Genomic DNA, 24590 nt, shown 5'->3' with positions numbered 1-24590 from the left:
TGCCAGCTCATGAGAACTGCTGGAAACTGCGTGGTCCCCAGCGGCAGTATGGCGGCAAACCCTCCTCCAGAGCCCGCCTTCAAAATGAGGTTAAGGGAACAAGCCCTCCCTTAACCTTGTCTTTCCAATCATCTGTCAGCCCCGACTGCTTGCAGCCAGGGCTAGGAAATTGTGGGGCTCCTGGCCGGCTTTGGGAAGTTCCCCATAATGCACCTGTGCAAAGCATTATGGGAGTCCCAGGGGCTGGGGCAACGTGTCCCAACTCCCGACCCTCCGCACTGCCCAAGGAGACAGCTGCATGTCTGGGCGCACGATCTCTGTGCCCAGACCAGGAGTAAGGATCGCCTGCAGGGAGAGAAGCTTTTCAAGGATTCCTCTCTGTTTGCCCTCAAACCCTTTCGCACTGATCGTGAGAAAGTGCTCGGTTTTTCATTATGTGAATGACCTCATTGGTTTATTTGAAGCTCCAAGTGGACATTCCATTTGGATGATATTTCATCAAAACATTCTACCAAATACTTAAATTTAAACCTAATAGGCAAGAAAATAAATAGAGGAGGAGGAATCTGGGAGTTGGTTGGGTTGTGCTTGAAGGGAGGGTCAAAAGAACATAAGCACAGCCCTGCTGGATCAGGCTCAAGGAGGCCCATCCAGTCCAGCATCCTGTTTCACACAGTGGCCCACCAGATGCCTCTTGGGAGCCCACAGGCAATAGCTGAGGGCATGCCCTCCCTCCTGCTGTTACTCCCCTGCAACTGGTATTCAGAGGCATCCTGCCTTTGAGGCTGGAGGTGGCCTATAGCCCTCCATGACCTTTCCTCCATGAAGTTATCCAAACGCCTCTTAAAGCTATCCAGGGTTGTTGGCTGTCACCACATGCTGTGGCAGAGAATTCCACAAGTTGATTATGCATTGTGTGAAACAGAACTTCCGTCTGTTGGTCCTAGATTTCCTGGCAATCAATTTCATGGGATGACCCCTCGTTCTAGTGTCATGTGAGAGGGAGAAGAATTTCTCTCTTTCTTCTGATTTTCCCTTTCAGTTTTCTTTTCACCAAACTCCTCATTTTAGAGAAGTTTCCTCTTCTGAAATTCAAATTGTCTGTGTTAGACTTCCTTGGTGATTCCCTGCTGAATTTGATCACATGATGATCACTATTCCCTAAAGGGTCCGTGACACTGACATCATGCACCGGTCCTGGGTGCCACTCAGGAATAAGTCCAAGGTCGTCTTCTCTCTGGTCGTTTCCGAGACCAACTGTTCTAGGGCACAGTCATTTAGCATATCTAGAAATTTGACCTCTTTGTCATTACCTGACTGTGAATTTACCCAGTCTATGTGCGGGTAATTGAAGTCACCCATTATTACAGCCCTGCCTCTCCTTGACGCCTCCTTGATTTCTTGCTGCAACTCCCAGTCACTGTCAGCTTTTTGATCCGGAGGGCGATAGCACATCCCCAGTAGCACATTTCCTTTCAGGTTTTGTATTGTCATCCACAGGGTTTCTGTGGAGGATGCTGGTCCCCTCAGGTTTTCTAGCTTGTTAGATTCTATCCCTTCTTCAACATGCAGTGCTATTCCACCTCTAAGGTGCCCCTCCTTGTCCTTTCTATAGAGTTTATATCCAGGGTAACAGTGTCCCACTGGTTCTCACTTTTCCACCATGTTTCTGTTATGCCCACTATAACTATTTCTGTGTTAGCAACCAAGCAACCCAGCTCGCCCATTTTGGCTCGGAGGCTTCTGCCATTGGCATATAAGCACCTATATGCTGGATCTCTTACCTGTTGTGTGCTATTAATCTTTTGGCTCTTTGATGTCTTTGACCATCTAGCACATCCTTCTGTCTGCTCTTTATGTGGTTCTGCTCTGTCCCCTTCTGTTTTATCTGAATCTTTTACACCTTGACACCTTGATTGATTGATTGATTGATTGAGTGCCGTCAAGTCGGTGTCGACTCTTAGCAACCACATAGATTCTCTCCAGGATGTTCTGTCTTCAACTTGGCCTTTAAGGTCTCTCCGTGGTACATTCATTGCTGTTGCGATCAAGTCCATCCACCTTGCTGCTGGTCGTCCTCTTCTCTTTCCTTCAACTTTTCCCAGCATTATGGACTTCTCAAGGGAGCTGGATCTTTGCATAATATATCCGAGTATGATAATATGAACCTGGTCATTTGTGCCTCAAGTGAAAATTCTGGATTGAATTGTTCTATGATCCATTCGTTTGTTTTCCTGGCTGCACATGGTATCCTCAAAAGTCTTCTCTAGCAACAAAGTTCAAAAGCATCAATGCTTTTTCTATCTTGCTTCTTCGAAGTCCAGCTTTTGCATCCATAGAGTGTCACGGGGAAAACCATTGTCTGAACGATTCTAATCTTTGTAGGTGTAGATATGTCACGGCATCTAAATATCCTTTCTAAGGCCCTCATTGCAACCCTACCAAGTGCTAGTCTGCTGCGTATTTCTTGACGGCTGGATCCTTTACTGTTGACGGTCAATCCTAAAAGGCAGAAGCTATCCACCACTTCAATGTCTTCATTGTCAATTCTGAGACTGGTTGCTGTACCCGTTATCATTAGTTTAGTTTTCTTGACATTTAGTCGTAGTCTCATTTTTTCACTATGCTCCTTGACTTTCATTACTAGAGCTTGCAGATCATCTGTATTCTGTTATCAGAGTGGCGTCATCAGCGTAGCACAGGTTATTGATGTTTCTTGCCCCAACTTTAAAACCACGCTCATCTTCTTCCAATCCAGCTTCCCTCAGTATATGTTCAGCACATAAATTGAATAAAGAGGGAGAAAGTAGACAGCCTTGTCTTACTCCTTTGCCGATCTGGAACCAGTCTGTTTCACCATGTTCTGTCTGGACTGTTACTTCCTGTCCTGTGTATAGGTTTCTCATGAGAACAATGAGGTGTTCTGGGATGCCCATTTTCCTAAGGATATTCCACAACTTGATATGGTCGACACAATCGAAGGTTTTTCTGTAGTCAATAAAGCACATATTTACATCTTTCTGGTATTCTTTGGCTTTCTCAATTATCCAGCGTGCATCAGCAATGATGTCTCTTGTTCCTTGGCCTTTTCTGAAACCAGCTTGAACACCAGGCATTTCCCTTTCCACATAGGGCTCTAATCTGTGTTGGATGATCCTGAGCATTATTTTGCTAGCATGTGGAATTAAGGATATTGTGCTATGGTTTGTGCAATCTGTTAAGTCTCCTTTCTTTGGTATAAGTATGTAGACTGACCTCTTCCAATCTGTTGGCCACTGTGTTGTTCTCCAAATTTGCTGGCATAGTTTGGTTAGAGCCTTGACTGATTCTTCTTCTGTTGCCTGCCGTATTTCTGTAGCTATTCCATCAATTCCTGTAGCCTTCCAACTTGGTAATGACCAGAGTGCTGATCTAACTTCATATTCCCATACTAGATGTTCTTGCAAGCAATCCCTCACAGCTTAAGGGATGGCATTTACCCTAACTAGATACTGCCCAGCTCCTGTCAGCTATTCCCCAGGTGTCATTTTAAAAGCTGTTCTGTGACCTTTTTTATTTTAAGCACCAGCAGTCTGGCTGCATCTTAGTTCAAGGGCAGCCCATCCCTTTTGTACAGCCCTTGCTTGCCCCCAAATGTATCCCAGTGCCTAACAAATCTAAACCCCTCCTCCCGGCACCAATGCCTCATTCACGCAATGAGACTCCTCAGCTCCACCTGTCTCGCTGACCCTGCACATGGAATGCTACCTTGTGGGGTTCTGGACATCAATATGCTACCTATCAGCCTAAATTTGCCTTCCAGGACCTCCCGACTACATTTCCCAAAATAGTTGGTGCTAATGTGCACCACGATAGCTGGTTCCTCCCCAGCACTGCCCAACAGCCTCTCTAGATGCTGTGTGATGTTCACAACCTTCTCACCAGACAGTCACGTCACCATGCGGTAGATATGTGGGTCACAAATCCATCTCTCTATACCTCTAATGCTTGAATCACTACAAGGAGGTCCATACCCCCCAGTGGAGTATCCCCTGTGCAAGAGGATATGGGCTTATCATCCACGGAAAGGGTCCCTTCTAAAGGAGCACTTCCCTCTTCCTCAGACCGATGTCCTCCTCCCCCAAGACCTTCATTCTCCCTGACAGCAGAGGAACTATCAGCCTTGGAGTGGGATGTCTCTACCACGTCCCTGAAAGTCTCATCTGCGTGCCTCTCTGAGATTCTCCAGATCTGCCACCTGGGTCTCTAGGGAACGAACTTGTTCCCTGAGAGCCAGGAGCTCCTTGCACTGAGCACACACCCATGACTTCTTCCCATGGAGTAAATAGTCATACATGCAACACTCTGTGCAATACACTAGGAAGTGTCCCTTCCCCTGCTGGCTTTCTATCTTCATAACTGGTTTTGTTTTGGCTGTTTAGAGTATTTAGAAATTGTTTATTAGTACGTTAGGTCTTAGCCATAATGGTCAGCTATTAAACAGTTTAAACTTCCTTCCCCAAGAATATGAAGGAGGGAGTAGTGCTTACCTCCTTTCCCCACTGGGCTTCTTGTGATCAAGGGGACTTGTTCCAGGCTTCCCCTCACACTTCCTTGCTAACCCCCCCACAAAACCCCAATGCTTGGTTTGCTATCCCTGTTCGCTAATCTCTCTGCCTCCTTAAATAGAGAATGGGCTGAAGCCAGTTAGAGTTAACAGGTAACAGGAATGTGGCTCACAGGAATGTGGGCCCTTCCACCCGATGTGACTCACTACAGCCCTAGTTGACTCCTTCCCTCTGTCCCTCTCCAGGCAGAGAGAAACAATAACTAAATACTACAGAACCCCCAAAGCAAGACCCGCAAATGGTAGCCCTGGCAAAAAACAAACACAGATGAACACACTGGGACTTCTCCCTTAAAGAGAAACTAGCCCCTCAGTCTCACCTCCTCCTGTTGGTTTGAAGAAAAAAGGCTTGTTGTTGTTTTGTGCAGAAAAACTTGTTTACCTTCCCGAATCCGCTTGTTCTTTTCCCAGAGTAGGCTTCAAATTCCACCTCCAAGGGTCGCCACAAATTTAAGACAGTGACCCCGATGAAACCCGCATGGGATGTAAAAGGGAAACCTCCTCATAAAATATCTTCATTTGGACATTGCTTTTGTTTCTGTCCTCATACTGCTTTTGCGATGGTGGGGACCATTGTCTGGAGCGTTTGAATTTGAGAAAACGAGGGGAGAAAAAGAGATTAAAGAATCAAGAGGTTAAAGAAAAAGCCTGAGAAAAAAGCCAGATAAAGTGGTTAAAGAATAAAGCTTCAGGAATTATTACTTGTTGTACAATGCGTACAGAATTCAAGCACCAAAGAAATGTGGGTAAATTTAAGTGGTTCATTAACATCTCCTTGTCAGGGATCTTAATAAAGGCCTGCAGCAGGGGCTTTTCCTAGGCCAGGGCTGCTCAACTTCAGCAGTCCTGCAGACGTTGGCCTACAATTCCCATAATCCCTGGCTATTGGCCATTCTGGCTGGGGATTATGGGAGTTGTAGTCCAAAAACAGCTGGGGGCCAAAGTTGAGCAGCCTGCCCTAGGCCAATGGAAGAGGAGAACGGGGGATCGGGGGAGGGGGTTGGGCTTAAGGAGACTGTGACCACAGTTGTGCCTGAATTAAACACAGTAGCGAATATGAAACCCCTGTGATTTGTAAAAGGGAAACCTCATTTCAATATCTTCATTTGGATGCTTTATTTGTTTCTGCCCCCATATTGTGTGGTTGTTGTGTGTGTGCTTTTAAGGGGGAACCTTTGACTGGTTATTATTTATCTTTCATGGGGCTTATCCAATCCCTAAAGTGGCAAAAGACCCTAAGCAAAACGGTGGGGTGTGGGAGTCAAATTTAAGAAAAATAGGAGGGGAGTCCCTTTGGCTTTCAAACAGAGCCTGGATGGCCACCTGTCAAGGGATGCTGCAGAGGTTTCCTGCACTGAACAGGACATTGGACCAGAAGACCTCCAAGATCCCCTCCAGCTCTCACATGTTATGAATTACAAGGAAGCAAATTCAGAGGAAAGATCAAGAGGCATTTCTCAACTGGAATAGCTGTTCTGTAGTGGAACAGTCTGCCTTGTACAGTGGTGGGCTCTTCTTTACTGGAGGTTGGGCAGCGATGTACAACATCTGTCGGGGATGCTGTGGCAGTTTGCTGCCGTTTCCCGGAAAAGAGGAGACTACAGGGAGACATGACAGAGGTGTATAAAATTATGCACAGAGTAGAGACAGGGGACAGAGAAAATTTTCTCCCTCCCTCACAACACTAGGACTGGTGGTTATCCCATGAAACCAAGGCCAGGAATTTTAGGACCAATAAAAGGAAGTACTTTTCCACACAGTGCATAGTTAATCTAAGGGATTCTCTGCCATGGGATGTGGTGATGGCCACTAGCTTGGATGGCTTTAAAAGGAGCTTAGACAAATTCATGGAGGACAGGCCTACTAGTCTGGTGGCTGTGGGCCACCTCCAGACTCAGAGGCAGCAAGAGGCCTCTCAATACCAGTTGCAGGGGAGCAACAGCAGGAGAGGAGAGGGCATGCCCTCACCTCTTGCCTGTGGGCTTCCCAGAGGCATCTGGTGGGCCACTTTCAATGTGTGAAACAGGATGCTGGCCTAGACAGGTCTTGGACCTGAACCAGCCCACCAGGGCTGTTCTTATATCCTTATGAGCAGGGGGTTGGGCCAAAAGGCCCCCAAGTTACCTTCCAACTCTAAGTGTACACGTCAGTGTCTTGCAGAAGACACTGACATGGACGTCATGTAGAGTTGCCAACAATGCGTTGGCTGAAAACGGGATGCTGGGCCCTGGGGCGCGGCTTGCAGGAGCATAGCTATAATTGAGCCAAAGGGTTCAAAGAACACGGGCCTCCAGCTCCTGAGGGCCCTCCAGTTCCACCAATCCCTATTTTCTTCATTATCTCCCTCACTCGGGGGTGGGGGGGATCAGAGAGCATGGGCCCCCTCTCCCTTAGCTACGTCCCTGGGGGCTTGTCTTGGCCCCAGGACAGGAGGAAGCCTCCAGGCACGCTTACCTGGTGGTGGTCACCAGCACCATGGTGGGTGGGTAGGTGGGTGGCTGCTGCTGTGCGGAGTGAGATGGCGGCGAGAGCTCTCCCACCTCCCAAACTTTGTGAATTTGGTCGGGGTCTCTAGAGGTGAGCTGACTGGGCTGGACCCAGAGTCACTCAGGCAAGGAGAAAAGGCGGTGAAAGCTCCCTTACCTGACCTGCCTTCCTCCCAAATGAAGCCGTTCCAGCCGATTCTGTGCGTGCACAGAGACCGTCCCACTCCGCTGCCACCGACGCACAGCAGCAACTTTAAAAATTAAAGGGAACAAAGTTTTTAAAAGGCAAAAGTGGGAGAAATTGAGTCCCTAGCAGGGCGAACATTTCCCTGCAGGAAGTCAGGAGATCCCGCGCAGTGTGAGACAGTTGGCAACCCTAATGTCATTACAATCAGTTGCTCTGCTAGTCATGGGGAGGGTGAAGGTTCTCTGTGGGGCACACCAAGTGCCCTGCCTGCAACATCTGACCTCTGGAAAACTTCACCAGAAACTCCTCTAGACTTCCAAGATTGCCCCAGGCAAGGCTCAGGCGTTCCGCTCATTTCACAGTCACAATAGTTCAGAATTTCCTCTTTATTTGTTTATAGACAAAACAAATCGGAAGCTGAGATTCAGAAGGCTCATTCCAACCCTGAAAAATACTCTGTGGTTTTTCTGTACTTTTACAGAAGCTGGTCTAAATCTCATGTGCAAATACAGAGGGGACTTCTCCTTTTTCTCCCCATCTGGCTACCTTCTTTTTTTGCTGAAGTCTGAAGCTGCTTCCAGAAAGTGTAGCTGGCTCACTTTTCTGGGAGGAATTCGAGAGAGGAAGTTCACCAGAAACACTCAGGATAAAAGGTGCTGTTTCCTCTTAGAGAGGCAGATGGCCCAAGAGAGAGCCAGGATCTTTGTCTGAAGTCCTCCTGCTGCAAAACGGAGGTAGGGTGTGCCGTGTGTGTGAGTGTGTGAGTGAGAGAGAGATTGAGAGAGAGAAAAGCAAGCCCATTTTTGAGTCTGTTTGGGAGCATAAGAATAAAGAACAGATGGGAGAGGTTGGGACAGAGCTTGTGAAAAGCTTTGGAAAGGTATATCCCTCAAAATGTAGAGGGTGGGGTGGCCCCATGGGCATCTACAAAGAGCCAGCATGGTGTAGTGGTTAGAGTGCTGGACTAGGAGCGGGGAGACCCTGAGTTCAAATCCCCATTCAGCCACAATACTAGCTGGGTGACTCTGGACCAGTCACTTCTCTCTCAGCCTAACCTACTTCGCAGGGTTGTGGTGAGGAGAAACTCAAGTATGTAGTACACCGCTCTGGGCTCCTTGGAGGAAGAGCGGGATAGAAAATGTAAATAAATAAACAAACAAACAACAAATAAATAACAGGGCTTTTTCAGGGAACATGTGAGGGGCAAAATATATACAAACAAACATGGGTGTAGCTAGCTACTTAAAGGACCCGGGCCCATAGCCCTGCTTTTGATATTTAAACTCACACATATCCCACCCCCATGAATGATGACTTATGTTTCTGAAGCCTCTCCTATTATAATATAGCACCTTGGGGAGTGGAAGCCGCAGAGGTGCTCTGTCCCAGGCTCTGTTCGGGTGCCTCCACTGCTGCATTTGCTTACTGGAAGAGATCATGGAGGGCGGGGGGCAGCTGATGAGATCTGGGGCTCTGGGCAATTCACTGGGGGCCTGTGCCCCATGGGCTACCCCCTAGTAACATTCCTGCGTACAAAGTTTGTAAGCAGAAAAACACAAGTAGCAAATAGCGCGGCGATATTGGCTTGACGCAGGGGAGCAATTCCGCCCCCTTGCTGCCCCTTGGATGCCTTGCCCATCCCTGGAGATCTCCACCCAGGACCTAATTAGCAGCCCAGCCCCAATCCTTAAACCTCTCACCTTGCAAACTCCCGATGGGACAATCCCCCCCCCCCGACCCCAGTCCCCCAACTGGCAGACATCAGTGAAACCGAGAGACCCTACAGGTTAGGTGGACATCTCTCCACCAACAGGTCTTCTCAGGAGGAGGAGGAACAGCTCAGAAGGTCTACTTGTGAGGAGGGATTGCATGGCAGCACCGTCAGCAAGCAGGAAAGGACATGCCACCCCCCCCAGGCTACTTAAACCCTCCCATTTCTCCTCATGCTTTCTGGAAGCAACAGTTCCTCTGCTCTGTGCCCCCTTGCTCCTGCTACCCGGCTTCCTGCACGCTCTGATCTCCTGGACTTTGGACTCAGTCTGCCAATCAGTTGCCTGGGTGGTTTCCAGGGGCCTTCTTAACATTCCTCTGCAACGTAGAGGCATGGTGTGCGTTCATACAAACTGGGTTTGGACACCCACCATCTTGTATAAGGTCGCTGTTCTCACAGCATCAGATCTTATCTTGACGACGTAACAGGCTTACAGCGCTGTATGTCTGTCATGGAAAAGTAGCTGATTTTCTGAGGTTTGAGAAGAGTTTGCCTCTGTGCCTGCCTGGCCCAAAAGCAAGTAAGCAGAGAATCTATTTGCATATGAATCCCCCCTTATCCCTTCACCTCTAGAGGTGAGATTATTATTTTATTTATTATTTATTATTTTTTACATTTTATATCCTGCTCTTCCTCCAAGGAGCCCAGAGCGGTGTACTACATACTTGAGTTTCTCCTCACAACAACCCTGTGAAGTAGGTTAGGCTGAGAGAGAAGTGACTGGCCCAGAGTCACCCAGCAATCTCATGGCTGAATGGGGATTTGAACTCGGGTCTTCCTGGTCCTAGTCTGGCACTCTAGCCACTACACCATGCTGGCTCTTCCACTAACTCTTAACTTTTTACTTTTGGGCTGGGAATAACCCTGCCACCAATTCCATTCTTAAATTTCCTTTTTCTCCCTCACAGCAGCTCCTTGGCTACCCCCACCCAGCCCCCTCCACCTCTCTCTCTCTGCTTCCTGTGTGCAGATCCTGGGGCGGGGCGGGTATTTGCTGCATCTCCCCCTTCGGTTTGCTGCTTCTCCCCCTCCTTTCTGCCTTCTCCCCTCAAAGCCTCAGTGGTGTATATCCGGCACTGTTAACACTGCTAACTAAGTGACTTCAGAACGTGAGGGTTAATTGTAGGATTCTGCACCACTTCCAGCACAATCTGGAAAGCACCCTGGCACGTCTACTCCCAGTTGCCTGCTTTGCCAGCTTCTCATCTGGTTCTCTGTGACTCTGAGCAAGACCTTTACAGCCTCCAGGGACTTACTGTGAGGCTTTACTGTGAGTTCGAATTTTCACACCCTCCCCCAAATAAACTGATGCAAAAAGTGATTTTTTAAAAAAAAAACTGGATATAAATCGGGCTATGCTCTAATGTCAAATAAAAAACCCAAATTGTATCTGGAGTGCTCCCCAATAGCTCATAGGGACTTCGGGGTAAACCTGGCCGATATGTCAATGCACACACCTCCATTCTGGAGGAGATGTGAGCTAAAAGCCCTGTGTGAAACATGCCCTGGTGCCTGCCGGAGCGACTGGTGCAGCAGGTGTCCCAGGGCTGATTTCTGCCATCTCTGGCATGCTTCTGCCTCTTGGGAGCTGCCTCTGAGCCCCAACTCCAAGCACTGAGCTTTCCTCAGGGGCAGAGCCACCATTGGGCCAACGGGTTCAAAGAACCCAGGCCGCCACTCCCAGGGGGCCACGCCTTGCCGCCCCAGACACTCCCTCATGTCTGACGTCAGACGCGGGGGATGTTATTTTGCTACCAAGTGGGTCTGCATGGCCCTGTTTGGAAATGAAATAGGCCCATGCTGTGTTGGCAGAGCGGCCAGAGTAACACTTCCACCAATGCATCAGGGCTGATCTCCCTCCTAAACGGGGATGTGCAGCCCCATTTGGGAGGGAGACCACACACCCACATCTGATGTCAGACACGGGGGGCGTGGCTAGCCAGCCCCCTGCGTCTGACATCAGATGCAGGGGAAGGGGCCAGGGGCCTATGGCAGTGGCAGAACATGAGCTGCCTCCAGCCTCCCTCTGCTACTGCCTCTCCTCCCTCCTCCTAGCAAGTTTCAGAACAGGGACAGGAAGGAGAGATGTGTGTTGCCCCCATGGAAGTAGGAGAGGGGGAGAGTGGGAGCCTTCCTGGAGCAGCAAACCGAAGGGGGAGACGCAGTTAACGGGGCTGGAAATGCACTCCAGTTCTGTTTCTCACAAGCATGTTCTCCAGAGTTTCCCTCCACTCCCCAGGGGCATAGCTAGGGGAGAGGGGGCCCGTGTTCACTCTTCCCTCCAGCGGCCTCTCAGAGTGAGGGAGATAATGAAGAAAACAGGAAGGGGTGGATCTGGGGGCCCCTCAGGAGCTGTGGGGCCCAAGTTCTTTGAACCCATTCACTCAATTATTCACCCTTTCACTACACCCCTGTCCCTCCCTGTTCCCCCTCCCTTCCCTTCCCCGAAATCAGCTCACAGCCTTCCTTCCCACCTCCTGTCCTCATTCAGCTGCAAAAACAATGCCCAGGGGCTGTCTGGAAACTCCCCACATTTCCTTGTTTTTATAACCTGCTAGGAGGAGGAGAAGGGGACTAGTTCCCACCATTCCTGACTCTTGCCCCAGCTCTGGGAGATGAACTGGAGGCTTGGTGTGGCTTGGAGGGGTGTTATGGGAGGAGGGCTTTGGAGAGGACCCAGAGACCCTCTTACAGATGTGAGCTGGCTTTCCTCTCTTTGATTTCTTAGGCTCACCCCCTCTCCGCTCAGGTTTAAATGGAAACAGAAAAGTTTTTTTTATTCCAGCAGGCCTTCCTCTAACTTTTTACATATTGATCTTGGAATCCCTTGTTTTATCCCTTATCCTGCATCCCTTATGTATTTTGAATAGTTTGTGTGTTTGTATCTTTTCCTCTGCCTTCTGAGCAAAGAAGCACCTTTTTAAAGTGGTGATTCTCTTTGTTTAGTGTGGGGAGAGCAACTGGCCCCATAGGTGCACCTAGGTAATTTTGGAGCCTGGACCTAAAGGCTTTTTGCCACCCCCACCCCTCTGCCTGGCGCCAGAAAATAAGATGCCGTTTTTAGAAGAGATTCTGTATAAGATACTTCCCACTGACCTGCACATACCACATTTTGCATGGACAGCCCTGCCACGTATATTAGCTGAACACATTATGTTTTACACCAGACACGTATATTAGCTGAACACATTATGTTTTACACCAGAACATGCTCAGGGAAAGCTAGAAACTTTTAAAATAGATAGATAGATAGATAGATAGATAGATAGATAGATAGATAGATAGATAGATAGTAAATTTGGCATAAAGATACCTCCCACTGACCTGCACATACTGCATTTTGCATGGACCATCTTGCTACTCTTCTTCCCTTGCCTGTCTGGTGTGTGCCAGTACCTGCCAGCCCCAGCAAAGGCAGGGGGGAGGGGGAGACACACAGAGAAGGGACTCTTATCTGGCACTTGGAAGGCTTGGGCAGTGAGGTAGGGGGACAAATGTGCCACCGGCGGCGGCGGAAAGCAGCAAATCTTCTCCCATCCCTGTCCCCAGTAAGGTTGCCGACTGTCCCGCACTGTGCGGGATGTCCCAACTTTCAGCGGGGAAATGCTTGTGTTTTTGTCTGTTCCTCCTACAGATACCAAATTTTGCATATACAGTCCTGCCACTTACATTAGCTGAATGCACTACTTTTTACACCAGAGTATTATTGGGCGACATGTTTCAATAATATTTTTTCCCGTATTTTTAAAAAGCAGAAATTCTGAATTAATCCTTGTGTTGTAACTGTTGTGTTCAACAGATATTTAACAATCAGATCAATAAGTTGAAAATGACATATTGCCCAAGAAAAGCAAAAGATATCTGTCTGTCTGTCTACCTACCTACCTATTTTTGCATCTATATACCACTTTTCAGGTGAACCTCCCAAAGCGGTTTACAAAAAACTTAAAGAAAGAACAATACATCAAGCCACACATTTAGATTTTTGCATGAGCCTTAGTCTCACTTCCTCTCCCCAGCCCTCAGAGCAAGATGGTCCCTGGCTGCTCCTTAAAGCTACCACTCTCCAACTCCTCTGCCTGCCTGAAATGTTTTGTGCACATCCCTAACAACAACCCTGTGAGGAAGGTTAGGCTGAGGGAGAAGTGACTGGCAGAGTCACGCAGTGAGTTCCATGGCTGAATGGCGATTGGAACTTGGTTTCCCCCAGTCCCAGTCAAAAGCTCTAGCTACTACACCACGCTGGTGGCTAGTGTCCCATGCTTAATGCTTGACTGCCGTCTGAGGGGCTTTCCGAGGCTGTATCTGAGAAGAAACAGGCAAATCTTCTGGCTTCCTCTTCTGCTAGGCCCCCTTTCACTTTCATTCTGCCTCCCTCTTCTTGCTGGTTTGCTTTCCATGTATCGCTCAACGAGTGTCAGCAGCTCGATCTGCTGTTTTCCCCCCAGAACAAGAATCCCCACTTTGTTTGACAATCTGCCAAGGGCCGATTTCTCCTTTCCCCCTTTGGCATCAGGTTTCTCTAACCACTTCCTGGTTTATGGATGGGAATCTCAGTGTTATGTACCATATACAAACAAATACTATATAAATGTTTGTTCAGTGCTTTAAAATAATACAATCGTATTAAAACATGTATTTAAAACCCCATACACTTGTCAAAATACTCAAAGACTGTATACAATAACAAATATGAAAAGTCACAATGGAGACCGACAGTTTGCTCAATGAGTAGGAAATAATAATCTCTCTCTTGGACACATTTCAAGCTATTCCAGGACATAACATTATAGGAAGAGCCCTGCTGGATCAGGCCCAAGGCCTATCTAGTCCAGCATCCTGTTTCTCACAATGGCCTACCTAGCAGATGCTTCTGGGAAGCCCACAACCAAGCAATGAAGGCATGCCCTCTTCTGCTGTTGCTCCTCCCTGCAACTGGTATTCAGAGGTATTTTGGACACAAAAGTAGCCTATAGCCATCAAGACTAGTGGCCATTGATAAACCTGTCCTCCATGAATTTGTCTAAGCCTAATTTTTAAAGCCATGAATTTGTCTAAGCCTAATTTGTAAAGCCATCTAAGCTAGTGGCCCTCACCACAGTCTGTGGCAGAGATTTCCATAGATTAATTATAAGCTGTGTGAAAGTACTTCCTTCTGTCTGTCTCAGATTCTGAAAAAAGTTAATGGGGCGTGACCCCCCCCTTCTAGTGTTGTGAGAGAGAAACTCTCCATACCATGCAGAGGAGACTCCTCCTAATCTCCTGTTTTTCTACAAAAAAGCACTCAAATGTTGTTGTTATTATTATTACATTTATATCCCGCTCTTCCTCCAAGGAGCCCAGAGCAGTGTACTACATACTTAAGTTTCTCTTTCACAGCAACCCTGTGAAGTAGGTTAGGCTGAAAGAGAAGTGACTGGCCCAGAGTCACCCAGCAAGTCTCATGGCTGAATGGGGATTTGAACCCGGGTCTCCCCGGTCCTAGTCCAGCACTCTAACCACTTCACCACACTGGCTCTTATGTTGTGGCCTTACCTCATCAGGGACACAGTCTAGGCACTTGATTCTCTTGCTGATCCACTTCTGCACCTTTCCCAGTTCTGTTACATCCTTTTATGAGATATGGTGACCAGAAGAACCATATGCAGTATTCCAAATATGGCCGCACTATAATTTGTATATAGGTATAATACAGGTTGAGCATCCCTCATCCAGACATCCGAAATCTGGAATGCTCCAAAATCTGGAAATAACCACGGCGTGCACCCGTAGCACCGACAAAACATTATTTTCACATGAAATCTGAATTTCATCTCCACCTAAAATGCCATGTTTGAGTCTAACATGATCAGTAACATTATTGCATAGAAAATTTTCTTACAATTAATTTTTATTACATTTACAGCTACCTGTAGTTATCGTAAATTCAATGCTTATTTGTTTTTATACTTTAAATAAAACCTAAATAAATAAAATACAGTGTACAGTAACTTTTTATGTTTAGACTTGGATCCCATGCCCAGGATATCTCATTACAGTATGCAAATATTCCAAAATCCAGAAAAGTCTGAAATCCGGAACACTTCTGGTCCCAAGGAGTTCGGATAAGGGATACTTAACCTGTATTAGCAATCTTATTTTTGATCCCTAGCATGGAATTTGCCTTTTTCAAAGATGCTGTATAAAAAGTTGACATTTTCAACAAGCTGCCCATCTTGACCTCAAGATCCCTCTCCTGGTCAGTCACAGACTTCATCATAAGAACAGCCTTGCTGGATCAGGCCCAAGGCCCATCTGGTCCAGCACCCTGTTTCCCACAGTGGCCCACCAGATGCCTCTAGGAAGCCTACAGGCAGGAGTTGAGGGCAGGCCCTCTCTCTTGCTGTTACTCCCCTGCGATTGGTATTTAGAGGCATCCTTCCTCTGAGGCTGGAAGTGGCCTATCAGTGTCTATGTGAAGTTAGGACTCCCCCCGCCCTGCCCCCCGCCCACAAATTGCAACCCTCTGCAAGGGTTTGTGGAGTGAGCGCTCTGCAAACCCGGGCTTCCCAATCATGAGTAGCCGCAGCGCGGCTCTGCACCGTGACTACCCGCGAGTAGACCCCCGGAGGGGAGGCGAAAAGCCGCCTCCCGGCTCCGGGGGTCTCCCCAATATGCCCTGCGCATACTGGGGATACTCCATCATGGGCATACTCCATCATGGAGCCGGCAATTGTGTGGGCGGCCGATCTGGCTGCCCAGGACTCCCTCGCTGCTCGTGTGCGGGGAGAGCAGGCTTAGCCCACTCTCCCCGCGCACTTGCAAAAGCTGGGTCTCACTGATCATGAGACCCGGCTCTGAGACATTTCTGGATGGGCAAGCATCTCTATTTTTCTCTGTAAACTACATTGAGAAACTTTGTCCAGAAATGGTATATAAATATTTGTCATAATAGTAGGGAAGAATCCCTTAGAATCCCTGAAAAATAAGAATATTCGATATTTGACATCAGCATTCTGGAATAAGAGAACTCTGGTTTTCCAGTCCTTCCAAAATGGTGTTTCTAGAAACCTCCTTAAGAGTTGGATTGGGAGTGGCTTTATTTATTTATTTATTTATTTATTTATTTATTTATTGTAAAAATTTATATACTGCCTTTCATTAAAACAATCCCAAGGCGGTTTACAGCAGAATTTAAAAACAAGATTGTAAAAAAGAAACAATTAAAATATTGAGCTAAAATATAAAACAAATCTGATTAAAAATGTAAAACACAAGCATAAAAACAGTACAAAATACAAAGAGCAGCAGCAGAGACAATCATATAAAAGCCTGGGTAAAAAGCCACAATTTAACATGCTTTCTAAAAGCTGTGATGGAGACTGAGGAGCGAATAACCACTGGGAGAGCATTCCAAAGTCTGGGGGCAGCAACAGAGAAGGCCCTGTTCTGAGTGCATGACAGCCGAGCCTTCCTCATTGTCGGCACCTGGAGCAGAGCCCCCTCAGATGATCTCGTCAAGCAGGAAGCAACCCTTGGGAGCAGGAGGTCCCTCAGGTATCCCGGGCCCAAACAGGGAAGGTACAGAAGAAGAAAAATCTCAAAATACAAAATTGGTGGAGGGAGACTATAAACACTGCCCTGTGCCCCATGAAAACATGTGGGATGCAAATATAATGAATGTATCAAAGACCTGGGTCCATCCAGAAAGTAAAAAAGCCCATTTCTTAAAACATTCATCTGTGAAACTCTCTGCCACAGGATGTCATGATGCCCACAAATGAAGGGGTAGGCAAATACAGTCTGTGGGTAGGGGAGAGGTCTATAAATGGCTAATGGCCACTATGTCCTATTCTGCAACCTTTTTCAGCAGCAGGCTACAAGTTGATGGGGGGCTAACATTAGGAGGTGTGCTAAAGGAGGCAACCACAGACAACATGATTGCTTACAATGTTCTTTGCCCTCCTAGTCAATAACATGTTTTCCATCTCGGTGGTGGCCATGACCTGGCTGGTCCTCCTGAGGGCCTTCTCTGCAGCTCTGGATCCGGCCCTGGAGCAGGCTTGGAATGACTGGAAGAGCACCCATAATAAAGTCTACTCTAAGGTAAGCTTCCTCCAGTGTGACTGAGATGCCCACTTCTTTGCTCTTTCAGAAACTCTGGCACCTTGAGCTGATTGCTTCTGAGCAAATGCAAAGGCTGTTTTGGATGATAGTTATGTTGAAAACAAATGTGAGGGCCAAGTATCTCAGTGCATGTGCTGAATCCTGCTCTTTGCGAATGGAACTAACTTCCTTACAGATATAATATTGACACAGGAATTGCCCTTAAGGATCAAGTTCAAATCATTCTATACTGTTTTTCAACCACAACCAGCCAAATGACTCCTGGGAAACTCAGATGCAAGACATGTAGGCAATCCTTCAACTCTCTATCCCCAGATGGATGTTGCATATTCACCTTGCACATGCTCAGAGGTATCCTCTTTTCTAGCCTTTCTTAAGCTGCAAAGAAAATTAGTCCACCGCACTCTATCCTGATGCTGGAAATGCCTTCCAGAATTGTGCTCTTCTGACTCATGTTCAGGCTCCTGTATGCTTGAGACAGGGGGGAGGGGATCATGTGTGTCCATCTTAAACCTATGCAGTATTTCTTTGCAGGAGGTGGAGGAGGCCTTCCGTAGAGGCATCTGGGAAAAGAATCTGAAAACGATCGAACATCATAACTGGGAGGCTTCCCTGGGGCAACACACCTACGAGCTGGGCATGAACCAGTTTGGAGATTTGGTAAGCGGACTCATTCATCTCACAGACTTGACTGCCAACCCATTTCCTTGAACCCAACCATGATGGCTTCTCTTAGGATCATTGTCCTCCTGTCCTCTGCTCTGTCTTCCTTTCCCTTCTGCTGTTCTATTAAAACTCAAATTCCTGCACTTAAGCAGGGTGTTGAGCTAGAAGATCTCCAAGGTCCCTTCTATCTCTAAAGTTCTTTGATGCTGTGAAACTTCATCTGTTAACTTTCTGACACCTTGGCTTTCTTGCTCCAACTAATTTATCTGCATTTCAGCCCCCCTGTCTATTCCTTGGTCTCTTTGTCCTTCTTGCCCACCCATAAATCTAAGAGGGCACCCTCCATCTCTCCCCCAATGGCACCCTATCATTCTTTAGTGCCCCTTCCCATTAGAATACTTTCCTTTATGGGGTCCATCTGCCTCCTCTTGACATATTCAAATGGCCAATCAAAAACTCATCTCTTCACTCTGTCATCTGCAAAGTGATCTTGCTCCTCTTTCCTCCTCAACTTGCCTTTCCTTGTGAATCTTACTCAGGTTGTAAGACCAAAGATGGGGGCTCTGCCTCTTTCTTAGTTTTAAGATGAGTTTGGACATTCCAAACTGTGTGCATAGGCAAAACTAGTGTGCTGTGAGAGAATAGCTTACCTGCTGCAATGAAGAAATTTAAAAAAAAGAAAGAAATTAAGATCATTACAGAGACTTGGTTGGGGGAGGCTGGTGATCCAGTCTGGTCCCAGCTTCTCCCACCAGGGTACTCTGTTGAGGATCAGGTGAGGGGATGTGGGTGGGGAGGTGGAGTGGCTGTGGTCTATAAGAATAATATCTCCCTTACCAGGATCCCTGTCAAAGTGTGAGACCATATTGAAGGTGTGTACATAAGTCTGGGGACCAGGGATAGACTGGGACTTCTGTTGGTGTACCAATCACCCTGCTGCCCAAAAGAATTCCTAACTGATCTCATGGACTTGCTCTCGGATTTGGCATTGGAGTCCCCCAGGCTTGTGGTTATGGGGGACTTCAAAGTGCAGCTTGGGAGTCCATGAGAACTATGGGCCTATCCCAAGAGGTCTCGGGACTGACGCATGTTGCTGGTCACATGCTTGATTTGGTATTTCACTCTGATTCGGGTGGTGTTCCGAGGGTCGGGGGACTCCTGTGATTTCCCCATTGTCATAGATGGACCACCATCTGGTCAAGGTTGGACTCACGGCCAGGTTCCATCTTTGCAGGGGTGAAGGGCCTATTAGGATGGTCCACCTGAGAAGGTTATTGGATCATTTTTCTGCAGTTGATTCTACAGAGTTGAAGGAGGAAGGTTGTTTCTTATAAACACACAGAGGAGGAAAATATTAGAAACAGAAAATAAATCAAGATATCTTTTCTTTTTAGAACACTTTTATACCTTGATTCTTTTCTCCTGAGGAAGAGCACATAAGATTTTGGAATTCTGTAATAAATACATATTTTTCTGCACCCATTTATTGTTCTTTTTCTTTGTCTTTTCTTTTTCTTGGCTCACTGGGAGCTCTCCAGGGTGCTGAAACTTACCTTTCCTGCAGGGTAGTCTTAGCCTGGAGTTCTTTCATTCCACTTCTAGCCCTAATTCAAGCACATTGCTCACTGGCAGCTCTCCAGGGTGCTGAAACTTGCCTTTCCTGCAGGGGGAGTCTGAACCCAGAGCTCTTTCAGCCCTCATCCTACCTCGAGCCCTGGTTCAAGCATGTTGCTCACTGGGAGCTCTCTAAGATTCTGCAACCCTGACTGCCTTGCCTTGCCTTGCCTGTTCCTGATTGTGAGACAGGACACAGAGGAGGTTTCCGACTGTCTCTCTGCATGATTGACTGCTCTGGCATTGCTTGTTCTGATCAGCATCTATGGGGGTTGGCAGTTCTTTCACACCTCTGTGAAGGTGTGGTAGGGTCATTCAGTCCACTTGCAGACATGTGGGAGAATGACTTGTCCCAAGGATGCACTCACAGAAGAGTGACTCATGCAGAAAGATGAGGGTGAGTTGGATCTTCTAAGGGTGGGCATTATTTACACACCCAAACTAGGGCAGCAGTAGCAACCTGGAGTGCTTCAGAGCGGTATCCCACTAGTACACTGCATTGTTTAAAAAATTGTGCCTAGCAAGCACAACTATAAAAGTGCTATAGACTGTTGCCATGCCCCCCTCGATGGCCACCTATCAGGGGATACTGCATCAGTGGAAGAGGGCAGAAGGAACTGTCTGCCTCATGGTTTCCTTCACTGGAGGTTTTCAAACAGAGGCTGGACAACCATCTGCCAGGGATGCTGTATCAGTTTCCTGGGCTGAGCAAGGGGTTGGCCTAGAAGACCTCCAAGGTCCCTACCAACATTTTATGAGGCTGAGGCTTTAAGATGGTTGTCCACCCAAGACTCAGTAGTGAGTTGTAGCTGAGGCAAGATTGGATCTGAGGACTGATTGCCTCACAGCTCAGTGTTTTAATTGTTATAATACAGCAGCTCTGGAAAAAGATAAGCTTGGTATTCACTCTGCCTTCCTTCCCAGACTAATGAAGAATTTAATCGGAAGATGAACGGCTTCCGTCCTGACTTGGATGAAGCACCTGGTGAGAACGTGACCTTCTTCCAAGAATCTACCATGCTGGAGACTCCTAAGCAGGTGGACTGGCGCACCAAAGGCTATGTCACCCCAATAAAAGACCAGGTGAGTTGAGAACTGGAGAGCTGGAGCCAATGTCGAGATAGTTTTAGAAACCATTCATTATGCTGCAGTGTTCTCTAGCTCTCTTCGTCAGCTGATGAGGCTGATAAGAGAGAAATGTTCTTGGTCTCTGTCTTGAATGGACTGGTCTCCCTTTGTGCTCAGTCCTAGACACCTGGGAGAAAACACAAAGGCAAGAAAAAAGCGAGCTGGGATTCCAAAGATGCTGTGTAACTACTAATGTGTTCTTTATTCAGTCATACAATCTCTAGCCTGAGGCATTTTGAGCTTAGTAGAGCTCCTTTTTTGGAGGCAATTATGAAGACAACGAGCCCTTTCTCATGATCATGGAGAAAGGACTCCAAGCTGCAGGGGAGGAGGCCTTGAAATGCTTACCTCCCCTGCAGATAATCCTGGTCTTCTTGCTGGGTGAGCGGATCACTCGCCCAGATGTTCAGCAGCTGCTACCGGCATCTGGGAGGTTTGAAGGCTGGGAGGCCCCCGGAACTCCCATCATGCAACAAGCAAGTGTGTGGTACATTATGAGGAGCCTCCTGATACCGGCTGGGAGCTCCACAGTCTCCCAGCCCCACCTGCAAGCACCTGGGGCTGGCAGATGATCAGCGAAATGGGGTTAAGAGAGCGCTCAGTCTCTTAACCCTGGAGCTGTTCTGACAATCAGTGGAAAGCGGGCTATGGGTGCTTAGTCCACTTTCCACCGATCGTGAGACTCACTGGGCTCGCAGCTGAGCCCGGTTGAGTCAAAGCGGGTTACCCGCTTTTGTAGCCCTTCCCTAAGCTTGGGTTAGCGGAGCGAGCGCTCCGCTAACCGGGGCTTCCTGATTGTGAGTAGCTGCAGCGCGGCTCCGCACCATGGCTACTCACAAGTAGACCCTCGGAGGGGAGGCGAAAAGCTGCCTCCCGGCTCCGGGGGTCTCTCCAGTATGCCCTGTACACTTGCACAGGGCATACTGGAGCTTCTGGGGGCCACATGGCCCCCAAACTCCCCAGCCCCCACCGGCTCTGTCACAGAGCTGGCAATCGTGTGTGCGGCTGATCCAGCCGCCCAGGGCTCCCACCCTGATCGTCTGCAGGGAAAGCGGGCTTAGTCCGCTCTCCCCACTGAGCTTCACAAACCGGGTCTCACTGATCATGAGACCCGGCACCCTGTTTAAGAGGGTGGCTGGCTCAGTGGGTTTGCTGTTGAGGTGCCATTGGGTAGGGATGTGCAAACAGGTTTGATGTCAAATCTGTTCGGCTTGATGGTTCGGGGTCGAACCGAACCATCCCCTGTTTGGTCTGATCCTGGACCGAACACCCTCTGACTGTTCAGGGGGGTTGCAGACTTTTTTTTAAAAAAAAATTAACTTACCCCCTTCTGGGGAGTTGTTGAAGGCGGTGGGGGGCAATCAGGTTTCCACTCCCCCCGCTGGCCTCCCTTACAGCCCCAAACGGCCTGTTCAGCCGGCTCTTCAGCCAATTCAGGTCTTCCCCCTCTGACGCGGTGGCCATTTTGGAGGCTGCTGCACCTGTGCAATTGGCCTCTGCATAGCCTGGGTCACACAGAGGCCAACTGCAGGTGTGGCCGCCTCCAAAATGGCCACCATGCTGGAGGTGGGAGGTCCGAACAGGCCGAAGAGCCAGCTGAACAGGCCAGTTTGGGCTGTAAGGGAGGCTGGAGGAGGAGGGAGAACCTCCGTGGACCCCACCACCACCTCTAACAACTCCCCCGAAGGGGGCAACTTAATTTTTTTTAAAAAAGTTTGAACCCCCCCACCCCGGGCCGAACCAAACCTGGGGGAGGGGTTGGGGGGGGTGCCGGACTGAACTGACCCAGTCTGGTTTGAGTCCAGAGTGCTTGTAGCTTCCCGGTCGGGGGTCTACTCATATGTTGCTGGGGTGCGGAACTGTGACATGGTGGCACACATCAGTGAAACGGGGTTAGCAGAGAGCTCCCACGACTGCAGGAAAGCGGGCTGGGCTAAAGCACTCTAGTCCAATGGTCAGATTCTCTGAAAGCCTTTGAGTGCTTGAGGCCGCAGTAGCCTTCCAGAACATCCCAGTTGACCAAAATCTTTTTCTTAGCTTTTTGGGTTTTGAAAGTTAAGGATTGGGGGCGGGGGGGCAGCATATGAAAAACAATGTGAATTTGGATTTATTAACGGGGGTTGAAATGTAAAAATAACAGTTGGGGAATTTGTTATAGTAATGAAACTAAATGATTACTATGGTGATGAATACAAAGTTTAGGACATAATAACTAGATACATAAATATGAAGAAAATATTTACATGAGAGCAAATATGGATGTTTCAGCATAACTACAGGTGAAACTCAGAAAATTAGAATATCATGCAAAAGTCCATTAATTTCAGTAATGCAAATTAAAAGGTGAAACTGATATATGAGACAGACGCATTACATGCAAAGCGAGATAAGTCAAGCCTTAATTTGTTATAATTGTGATGATCATGGCGTACAGCTCATGAAAACCCCAAATCCACAATCCCAGAAAATTAGAATATTACATGCAACTAAGAAGACAAGGATTGTAGAATAGAACAATATCGGACCTCTGAAAAGTATAAGCATGCATATGTATTCAGTACTTGGTTTGGGCCCCTTTTGCAGCAATTACTGCCTCAATGCGGCGTGGCATGGATGCTATCAGCCTGTGGCACTGATGAGGTATTATGGAAGACCAGGATGCTTCATTAGCGGCCTTCAGCTCTTCTGCATTGTTTGGTCTCATGTCTCTCATCCTTCTCTTGGCAATGCCCCATAGATTCTCTATGGGGTCAGGTCAGGCGGGTTTGCTGGCCAATCAAGCTCAGTACACTGTATACTTTTCAGAGGTCTGATATTGTTCTATTCTTCAATCCTTGTCTTCTTGGTTCCATGTAATATTCTAATTTTCTGGGATTGTGGATTTGGGGTTTTCATGAGCTGTACGCCATGATCATCACAATTATAACAAATTAAGGCTTGACTTATCTCGCTTTGCATGTAATGCGTCTGTCTCATATATCAGTTTCACCTTTTAATTTGCATTACTGAAATTAATGGACTTTTGCACGATATTCTAATTTTCTGAGTTTCACCTGTATGTTGAAAGATGAACTGGAAGTGACATTGATATGCAGAAAACTAATAAAAATAATTTGGGGGTGGGGAAGAAAGTTAAGGATTTTTAATCGTTCATAGGCAGTTTCTCCGAGCACGCTGCAGAAATGACTCATCACTGATAAGAGTCATTCCTGAGCTAGTTGACTGAGCAGACTGCCAAGAGCTGGTTAAAACTGGTTTGGCCAGTTTATTCATTAACTGACCTGAATCAGAAAAGGAAAATGACCACACACAAATTCGTGACAACTGCGAATTAACATTTTCTTACTCTAGCCTACAGAAGGAAAGACTTTTCAAGACAATTAGGGACTTTGTTTCTCTGACCTTCATTTTGTTCATAAGCTTGGTTATAAAATTAGAGTCTATCAGACACTTGTACACCTGCTTTCAAAAAAATCCCCAAAGACAGTCTCAATTCATTAGGTTTCCTCTCTGAGTACACTCCTTAAGGTTCTGGAGATCTGCTTGCAGATTATACCTGTGTGAAGAAATTCATGAACTGACAATTTGTGAATCTATATATATAATTCTCCTGGGTGTGCCTTTAGAATGTGCATCCCGGCAAGCCATCTGATTGGCTGGACGCCGTGCGGCACACCCAGGAGACCAGCGGCGGCCATGGCCGGGGAGGCAGGCAAGCCCGGCTGTGGAGGAGAGTGGCAGCAGCGGCAGGCCCATCCGCTGAGGTGGCACTCGGCCTGCTGGTGAAGATGACACTCGGGCCAGCCACGGAGGCAAGTGGCGGCAGCAGGCCCGGCCGCAGAGGCAGGTGGTGGCAGGCCCATCCGTGGGGGCAGCACTCGGCCCGCCTGCGGTGGCATGCCACCAGAGACTAGGGTGGGGGGAGAGAGGGGGCGGGTCTGGCCCGGCCGCAGAGGTGAGGCGAGGAGGCAGCGGCGGGCCCATCCACAGCACTCGGCCCGGCCAGAGACTGGGGCAGTGGGGAGA

General features: G+C 47.8%; 2 protein-coding genes across 2 annotated transcripts in view; one reads left to right on the top strand and one right to left on the bottom strand.

The window, feature by feature from the left end:
- The first annotated feature begins 7868 nt into the window (after positions 1-7868).
- Positions 7869-24590, top strand: part of LOC128347397 (procathepsin L-like) — a 26960-nt gene continuing 10238 nt past the window's right edge. The window contains exons 1-4 of the mRNA XM_053301960.1: positions 7869-8013; positions 16999-17135; positions 17691-17816; positions 20361-20519. Coding sequence (XP_053157935.1) covers positions 17007-17135; positions 17691-17816; positions 20361-20519 — 414 coding nt within the window. The 5' untranslated portion in view covers positions 7869-8013; positions 16999-17006. The remainder of the gene's footprint in view (positions 8014-16998; positions 17136-17690; positions 17817-20360; positions 20520-24590) is intronic.
- Positions 20363-24590, bottom strand: part of LOC128347398 (uncharacterized) — a 16469-nt gene continuing 12241 nt past the window's right edge. The window contains exon 3 of the mRNA XM_053301962.1: positions 20363-20691. Within this exon, the coding sequence (XP_053157937.1) occupies positions 20684-20691 (8 nt within the window). The 3' untranslated portion in view covers positions 20363-20683. The remainder of the gene's footprint in view (positions 20692-24590) is intronic.

The sequence above is a fragment of the Hemicordylus capensis genome, chromosome 2 (assembly GCF_027244095.1).
Source record: "Hemicordylus capensis ecotype Gifberg chromosome 2, rHemCap1.1.pri, whole genome shotgun sequence".
Taxonomy (NCBI): Eukaryota; Metazoa; Chordata; class Lepidosauria; order Squamata; family Cordylidae; genus Hemicordylus; species Hemicordylus capensis.
This window is presented reverse-complemented; position numbering and strand designations above follow the sequence as displayed.